A 9,003-nucleotide genomic window follows, 5' to 3' on the forward strand; every position below is an offset into this window, starting at 1 on the left:
CTTCTCCACTTCTGCCTTGAATTCTTTGAATTTCTCAAAGCATTCAGACTTGCGTTGAAGTAGGTAAATATACCCATATCTTGAGTAATCATCAATGAAAGTGACGAAGTACTCATACCCTCCACGAGCTCTAGTGGACATCGGTCCACACAAGTCAGAGTGAATCAATTCTAACACATGCGAGGCCCTATTCCCCTTGGCCTTGAAAGGCCTTGCCGTCATCTTTCCCTCTATACAGGATTCGCAGGTTCTAAATGGAACAGCTTGAAAGTCTTTCAAGACTCCATTTGAAACGAGCCTTTGGATCCTATTTAGATTGATGTGGCCTAACCTTAGGTGCCATGCATGTGTATATTGTTCATGAGAATAATACTTCCTCTTATTCGGATTTGGAAGGATTTGTGATGTAGATGCAACATGGACAGAGTTGTTAATTGGACATGTAATAGTATAGAGAGAATTGTTCAAAATTCCAGAACAAATAGTCTTGTTATCTCTCATGATAGAAACACCTCTATCAAAAACAACAGAATATCCATTCAAAAACAATTTTGAAACAGAAATTATGTTCCGCCGAAACTCCGGCACATATAAAATGTCTCTCAAAACTAAAATGTCATCACCAAAACATAAAGATAAATCTCCAATAGCAACAGCTGCGACCTTCGACGCATTGCCCATGGAGATGGTGATCTCATCACTTGCCAGTTCCCTTGTTGGCTTGAAGCCCTGCAAGGTGTAACAAACATGATCAGTTGCCCCCGTATCCACTACCCACGAATGAGTAGAAAACGAAGCTAAACATGTTTCAGTTACTAAAACTTGTGACGTACCTTGTCCCTTTGCCTTGAGCACTGGACAATCTTTCTTCCAATGCCCAACCTTGCCACACTTGAAGCACTTCCCCTTTTCGGTCGGCTTCTTCACACCGCCAGTAGGGCCATCTGCTTTGGCTTTACCGCTCCCACTAGCTTCATTGTCATGCTTGCCCTTTGGACCTTTCCACTTCTTTTTCCCGCCTTTCGACGAAGAAGTAGATCCCTTGGCAGCAACAAGGACCTCTTTCCCTTTACGCGAGCCCATGACTCCCTCTGCCGCAACTAGAGCATTCAATAACTCATTCAGAGTATAGTTGACCTTGCTCATAACGACATTGAGACGGAAATTCTCAAAGGATTTGGGGAGAGAGTTGAGGATGATATCGACCTTGGCTTCGCCTTCGATACCCCCTCCTAGCAGATCAAGCCTGTCAAACAGATTTGTCATATGCATGACATGATCGTGCACAGAACTGCCCTCGCTCATAACACATCCTAAGATTTCTCTCATGATGTTAAAGCGAGCAGATCTTTCAGATTCCCCATAAACCTCAGAGAGATTTAACATGATGGTCGCTGCATCGTCCATGCCTTGATGCTGGAGTTGCAAATTTTGTGACATAGTCATCATAATATAGCACTTGGCCATATTATTTGACTTGTGCCACCTTTTATGCGCCTCTCGTTCCGCATCAGTCGACCCATCAGTTAAGGCCGCGGGACGTGGAGTGGTAAGCACAAAACTGTGCTCATCAGCGTCAAGTATGTACATAATATGGCGTTTCCATTCGGTATAATTAGGACCGATGAGAGGATTGTTTGCTAGAATGTTAATAATCGGAGACATAGACATATCTGAAAGTAAACAATTAAACATGTAAGAACATGAAAAGCATATAATTCGTAACAATAATATTGTAACCTTTTGATAAAACAATATTAATGAAACCTCCAACGGCTCAAAGAATCCCATGTGTAAGCCACGTGGGGTGGACAGTTACACACGAACTCCTCAACCAGACTATTCACCTAGTCATTTAATTTCCATCCATGTCAACTTAACCTTTTGACAAAGGAAATTAATAGTTGGCACCTTAACTAGACCATATCATCATCAAGAAGGGACTTCGTGGGGAAGTTGTACATTGTACTTGATATGATATCTAAGCAATAACCACATTTTAACCTTGAAAATTAAATTCTCGAAATTAACATACTCACGCGGACCATGTCGCTTTCAATTTAATTTTCTTGGTTATCTTATTTAATACCATTCTCCAAAGTACTTATGAAAATTATACAAGTAAGCCACGTGGGGTGGACCGTTACTGCATAACTCCCACTACTTCAATGGTTTAAATATTTTTTATAGAAACCTCTTCTGACAAACTTATGAGAAACAGATATGAAGTAAGCCACGTGGGGTGGACCGTTACTCATATTGCTAATCACTTTGTCTAGAGACCGCATGTGGAGGTCTAAAATAATTTTTAATTACTATAAAAATTATTAAACTGCTTAGTCTTTTTCTTTCAAAAGGTTTGTTCATGCTCAAGCACATAAACCTAAACATGCTTCTCTAGAACGCAACATGTAAATCATGCTCGCAGAATTCTAAAACATGCTTAAGAAAACGGCAAACCTACTATCATGCTCGTCTAAGCGCAATTAATAAACAAATATTAACAAGCAAAGACGTGCAAAAGCAAGTAAAGAGCATAAGGGATTAACAACCACGACATGCAAAGAACATAATTAAAGAATTAAAATTCTTCGTGACCCATTCGTGGAAACCCATTTCTAATCTATTACAATAAAACAATAGAAAAGAAATTAAAAAATGGGCAAAAACAGCCCAAAAAACAGCCCAAAACTCTCCAGTCCAGCAATTTGGGCTTAAAAGCCGCGGCCCAGCCGCCCAGCCCGTTAGGAGCAGCCCAGAACCGCAAGGAGCAGCCCAGACCCGCCTCAGGACCCGTCGACCCGCGCCCTGCCCGTCTGACCCGCCACCGACCCGCGTCTGGGTTTAGGGTTTGGGAACCCTTTTCGCGCCGCCTAGGGCTTTCTGCTGCCAAGAGCGGCGCCGCTGCCTGCCATCTTCTCCGGTCGGCAGCCTCCAGCAGCAGGTCCTCGGCGCCTCCAGCATGCTCCTTCGCGCAGCCCAGGTAGCAGCAGGCCCCCGGCGTAGAGAAACAGCAGCGGCAGCAGCGGCTGTGCGCCGCCCGCTGGGCGCGCAGCGCGCAAAGCGCGCAGGCGCGGCCCCGAGCGCGCGTAGCCCCTGCCGCCTGCTTCCTCGCTCTCGCCCGACCTGCACACCACCAGCAGCCCACGCAGGAGCCCTGCACAGCACCCTCGGCGTCTCCAGCAGCAGACCTCGGCGTGGGCGGAACAGCAGCAACGGCAGCGGCAGTGCGTCGCCCGCCAGGCACGCCGCGCGTACAGCGCGCAGGCGCTGCCCAGGCGCGCGCTGCCCCCTCCGCTCGCCTCCTCCTCGCCAGTTTCCGGTGCCGGGCTCCCGCTGGTCGCCCGGAAAATCTGAATCGGCAAACAGCCTCATCCCCGTTCTTCGTGTTCTTCGTTTGTTCTCCAAAATTACAGATTACAACAGAAAAACGAATACAATTCGAAAATCTAATCTAACCACGGATTTTCTCGTGGTGGAAAAACAATTACAACGTCAAACCGACGTATCCCACGAATCAACGAATCACGAAGAACAACAGCAGTTAAAAACAACGCATATTATTAATCGTACACAAATTAATAATAGAGCCAAGAAATTAATCCTGGGCTCTGATACCAATTGAAGGAATATTAAATTGAATTAATACTCGATTGCCCGATGATCGTTTCTTGGATTATTATTAATTCATCATACAACGATTAATTCCTAACATGCTCCTATGAATTTAACAGCTGCACACAGGTGTTAGGAAAACTTACTTGAGAATCGGATGCACAGATGATTGATGATCGTGTCGAATGATTCAGACTCCAGCTCTGATCTTCTCGACTGTATCCCGCTCAATTCCCAACGTTGGATGGACAACGAGCTATGGAAATTCCCAAGACAGAATGCCTCACACGATTTCCTGCGCCCCCCTCTGCTCTCAAAACCCTAATTTTTATCAGTGTATTTTCCTGAGAGCTGACAGCTGTATTTAATAGAGAATTAAATACGTATGGGGCGCTTCTTTCTTTGTGATAGGCGATTTCTGCCCTACTTGGGCTAGGAGACATTGGGCCAGCCCAGGGACCAGATACAAGGAATAAAGATGGGCCTCAAATAAATTAATTTATCTATGGTCAGCCCAGACCATAATTAATTTATAAATATCAGTTCATTCCACTAGAGAACCGATACTGACTTACCCCTTTATTGCCGGTGATGAGTCGGGGCTTGTATTTAGACTTATTAAATCTCCGTATTTAAAATATCCGACATCCATTAATTAATTAGAGCTCTGACAGCTTAAATTAATTAATCTCTTAATAATTCCTTAAGCAGTACCACTCAATCTTTATTATTACGCCTGAACTTAATCAACCTGCAGGGTTTAGCGTAATAAACCTTATTGAGCTCCTTAAGGGGATGTCATTATCCTATACCGGATACGGGTACTAATACAGATAGTCAAATATCATATATTAACCGCTATCACCCAAGATACAGAGTACTCGAGTTAGTATTTAACTCTCGCCCATAGTAAGTCAAAGTGATATACGAATTAACATATATATCTGAATACTTATTAGTATTAAGATTTATGAGTCACCGAGATCTTGATTCTTCACTTAAGTCAGATAGAAGAATACATCTCAACTGTTGGTCCTATCAATACGTAATGACGTACCAGTATAGACAAGTAGCCAAGACAAACTACTTCCATCTATACTGCAGCCTAAACCAATAACTTGTCCTAGAGTTATTTCGGCTGTGATCATATTATATCTCTTAAGGTTATTCCAATTATATGGTCTTCTGTGATCTACAACACACCATATAATCTACTTATACAGAGATAAAGAACATACATATGCAATCACGAACACAATCAGATAGGAGATAAGAATAGTGAATAACAGGAATCATTGTATACAAGCATAAAGTTCTTGCTTTCAGTATACAAATCCAACAGAAGAGGAATTGGATAGACAGCACTGCAACGATGGAGTTGTGCAAGGATTGCAGTGCTTATTGCCTTTGGAAAAGAAAGAAGTGGGGAGCACGCGATTTGGCTCCCCAATAAGAATCTTGAAGAGGAGAAATGTGATAAGTTCGGTAAACTCATTAGGAGAACCCGCAGCTGCAATCAAGGAAGGATTGTGTTCTCAAGGATTAAGGCAGCTGGCTCGTAAATGTGATTTTGGTTAACGGGTTTTTCCAAGTCGGGTTGGCGACTTTAAAACTAGCGCTGCATGGGAGGCAACCCATGTTTTATTGCTTTCTGTTTGCTTTTGGTTTTCTTTCTGTTTAATGTTTTGTTTTGGGTTCTGTGGTCTGATGCAGGAATTGTTCTTTTGAGAGTGATTTTGTGCGGATGAGAAGAAGTGGATCTCCTGCAGAAGTCAGAAGTTTCTCCTCCCCTATTCTTCCAGGGAAGTGTTTCTACACTTATGCGCTTTATTTTTAAGTGTGGGGGGAAGAGTTTCTGGTAACTGCGGGAAGTTTTATTTATGAGCTTAATTTTGGGGCAAATGGTCCCCTTGCATAAAGTTAATTGTTTGAAATTGAGCTGGTCAGTTTAAAAATTGTGAAGTGATGGTTTCTAATGTGATTTTCGGGTTTGTGACTGATTGGTGGAATTTTGGTTTTTCCGGTTGACATGTTCTGTGTGATGCAAATGATTTATGAGTTTTCTGTTGTAACACTTTTGCAAACTTTTGAGGCGTGATTTGTCCGGTAGATGATAGAAGGAGTGTTGTCATTGTGGTTGCCTACGATCGTATCTATTTGTGTGAAGTTTGTTTTAATTCTGAAAATATTTGACAGCTCTGAGTCTCTGCTCCTCTAGAAAATCTATGAGCATGGGAAACCACGTGAAACAACTTTGGAAGTGCACCCAAAGGGTTTATTTCACGAATACTGGCTTAACTGTTGAATTTAAAGGAATAACTTCGGTTGAAAACACAAAAGTTGTAAAAAGTGAAATGCGCTTAATTGAGATATGGATTATAAAGGCGATCACATTAGGGAATTCACTTCTATCGGAGAACTGGGTCTGATCGAATCTTTTGTTTACATTTGTGTTGCTTCTTCTACTCTGAGTTTTTGCATCATCTAGAATCGTGTGTTGTTGTGAAAAACCTTGACTTATCTGTGAAAGTCTAGTTGGAATTGAGCATCGAGATACCATCTTTTCATTAGTTTTATACTGATTTTTGCTTGAGGACAAGCAAAAGGCTAAGTGTGGGGGGGTGATTTATGCCTTATTGTTATGATTTTCGAGGATTTATAGTTATATAATGGAATCATATTTTATTGATTTTATTAGTAGTTTGTGATGGTGATGTAATGTTTTGCAGGGAGGTTTTAAAAAGGAAAAAATGTTAAACTCAGACGAATCTGGAGCAAAAAGGTGTCGAGGCGTGCTCACACCCGTCGTTGGGCTGCCCAAGACTCTCGCCCGAGTGCGCATAGCCCGCGCGCCCATCGCCGGGCGCCTGATCCCCCATCGCCAAGGCCATGCGCCCAAACGCCTAACACCCCTCGGCAAGGCCTCGCCGAGGCCCTTGCCCCACATCGCCGAGGCAGCCCCCTAGCCTCGCCCAACTGCTCGCCGAGGAGCAGCCTCCTCGCCCAACTGCTCGCCGAGGAGCAGCCCCCTCGCCGCACGCTCTCGCTCCTCGCCCGCGTACTGCAGCCCCCATCGCCGAGCACCCTTTCCCCTCGGCGAGCCCCAGCGCCGAGGGTCTTCACTCCGCGCCGAGCTGCAGCCTCCCCTCGCCGATCCAGCCTCTCAGCACCCAGGCTTGGCCCTGCCTCGCCGAGGCACCTCATTCCCTCGCCCAAGCGAGCCCTCGCCGCGTGCCAAGGCCCTCGCCCGTGTGTAACCCAAGCTTCACCCTATTTTAGTCACTTTTGCTCCAGTTAGAGATTGCCACGTGTCCCAGATGCAGTGTTAAAGAAGCTATTGGCGTGTTTTATTTTTGGATATAAAAGGGCGAGACTTCTCAATTCTAGGGTTATCAATCAATCATTCATTCTTCCGCTCTCCAAAAAGCGGCAGTTCCATTTCTAGACGCAGTTCATAGTTAGGGTTTCCTGTTTTCTTAGTTAGGGTGATTTTGCGTTGAGAATTTATCCTTACGCCTAGATAATTCGTAGCTAGAGATTTATTTTCAGGATCGGCTTTACTGTAAGTGATTTTATTCTTGCCTAGATAATTTCTCGCTTATTGATTTCACAGTATTCATTATTTTCATTCACGCTCTAGATAAATTTATTGTGCTTAATCATTTAATTCATTGCCTAGATAATTAATGTTTACTGAAATGGTTTATGTTTGAATTAATGCTCTTAGTTTAAAACCTTAGATAATCTTACGCCGTTTAATCTGTGCCTAGATAATTTACATGCCTTCTATAAATTCTGCATTAGATAATTTTACATGCTTTATTTATTTCATGCCTAGGTAAATTTACAGAGCTTATTTAATTTCTGTTTTAGTTTAAGAGTGTGCCAGCGTGAAACCGATTAGAGTGTTTAGGATTTATTGCTTTTTGTGTGTGACACGATTAGGTGCCCTGTTGAATCTTCCTTGAGAGACGACTTGGGTTAGCTTGCTCACTGCAATTGACCTCGTACGATTGCGAGTCAATTCACTAGTGTTTGAGTTGAGTCAATACACTCGGAGAATTTTTAGCCCACTACCACAACCGATGGCTGGAGACTACCGCTTATGGGATTGACGAAGCAGAGGCTATCACGAGGTTGATTCCACAGTTACCACCTGAGTGGCAAGGTTGGGCGGCTTCACTAGTGCCGCAGTATATAGTTAGGACTGAGTTTGGACGTTTAGTGCGTGCAGATTTTAGGGGTTTTGTAGCGATGATTAGTCACCGCTACCTTGCTTTTGATGATCCCCCACTGCCACCTTATGATGCACCCCCTCCTCCGACAGATCCTTTTTCGATCTTACCTGCACCCCCAGTTGATGAGATTCCGTATATTCCGGAGCCATTCGTGCCTGATAAGGCCGTTGTTTTTGAGCCCATTGTTCCGGATTCTGCTGTTCCGGAGTAGGGCATTCTGCAGACTGGGACGCCATACATGGATTTTGATCCATTTCATTATTTGACATTGATACCCTTTCCCAGTGCTGATCTGCCTCCTTGGGAGCCGGCCCCAGCGACAACACCATTATCATTGCCTCATTCAGAGGTTATACCACCTATTCCATCTCCGATGCCTTGTACTGAGTATGTGCCTTTTGATCCTTACCCGAGGGTTACTCCTCTACCTGAGCCTGGCACACTTGAGTTTCAGCATTATATGCATCCTATTCTATACCCACCATCCAGAGATGCACAGGAGGGACCGTCTCATCCGTTTCCGATTGATAGTGATGATGAGGACCCAGACGGGGAGACGCCAGAGATGACAGTTGGGCATGGACAGACCCGACCACTACGGCGTCGGACCACTGCTGATGGAGTCGATGTATGGGAGCCTATTCCGGAGCCACCTATTTGTTACCCGATGGTAGACACAGATGTGGAGGATGAGACAGAGGATGATGATGATAGTGAGGAGACTGAGCCTAGTGAGGATGAGGAGATTGAGCCCAGAGAGGATATGACAGTAGATGATGCGGGAAGTAGAGTATCCGGAGATGCTTTCGGTGGGACTGGATGGGTCTGAGTGAGAGTAGCTACATATGATGATGGGATGGAGATGCTTATATGAAGATAGATGTATATAGCTAGAGATGCATTGTATAGTGTGTATATCGGTATCTAACATATATAGATGCCTAGTATGTATGACGACCATTTTGATAGAGCGTCATAGTATGTATTAGGGACTTTTTGCTGTATATATCCCTTTTTGTAAAAGTCCTCGTAAGAGGCAATTTTCATATATATATATGATGATGACCCGAGGGTCTTTTATAAATAAGAGTTTTATTTTATGCTTTCATATTATGATGTTGAATACAAAAAGAGATTTTCCACTAAGAGA

The 9,003-nt window shown here is 43.8% G+C and overlaps 2 protein-coding genes across 2 annotated transcripts; one reads left to right on the plus strand and one right to left on the minus strand.

Annotated features, from left to right (window-relative positions):
• Positions 1-316: 316 nt before the first annotated feature.
• On the minus strand, positions 317-1,103 carry LOC130996780 (glycine-rich RNA-binding protein RZ1C-like). The gene is made up of 2 exons (XM_057922089.1): positions 834-1,103; positions 317-729 (listed from the first exon to the last, which is right to left on the minus strand). The coding sequence occupies exons 1-2, from the start codon at positions 1,081-1,083 to the stop codon at positions 698-700; spliced, it is 282 nt and encodes a 93-aa protein (XP_057778072.1). The 5' UTR covers positions 1,084-1,103; the 3' UTR covers positions 317-697.
• Positions 1,104-7,869: 6,766 nt separating this feature from the next.
• On the plus strand, positions 7,870-8,682 carry LOC130998527 (vegetative cell wall protein gp1-like). The gene is made up of 2 exons (XM_057923941.1): positions 7,870-8,060; positions 8,139-8,682. The coding sequence occupies exons 1-2, from the start codon at positions 7,870-7,872 to the stop codon at positions 8,680-8,682; spliced, it is 735 nt and encodes a 244-aa protein (XP_057779924.1).
• Positions 8,683-9,003: the final 321 nt, after the last annotated feature.

This window comes from Salvia miltiorrhiza, chromosome 8, assembly GCF_028751815.1.
Source record: "Salvia miltiorrhiza cultivar Shanhuang (shh) chromosome 8, IMPLAD_Smil_shh, whole genome shotgun sequence".
NCBI lineage: Eukaryota > Viridiplantae > Streptophyta > Magnoliopsida > Lamiales > Lamiaceae > Salvia > Salvia miltiorrhiza.

Bases quoted from the DNA above. Each gene is read 5' to 3' on its own strand.
- LOC130996780 (XM_057922089.1), bottom strand. From the start codon at position 1,083: ATGGGCTCGCGTAAAGGGAAAGAGGTCCTTGTTGCTGCCAAGGGATCT. The intron at 730-833 runs GTACGTCACAAG...TACACCTTGCAG, and splicing joins GCTCAAGGCAAAGGGACAAG to GGCTTCAAGCCAACAAGGGA.
- LOC130998527 (XM_057923941.1), top strand. From the start codon at position 7,870: ATGATTAGTCACCGCTACCTTGCTTTTGATGATCCCCCACTGCCACCT. The intron at 8,061-8,138 runs GTAGGGCATTCT...ACCCTTTCCCAG, and splicing joins CCGGATTCTGCTGTTCCGGA to TGCTGATCTGCCTCCTTGGG.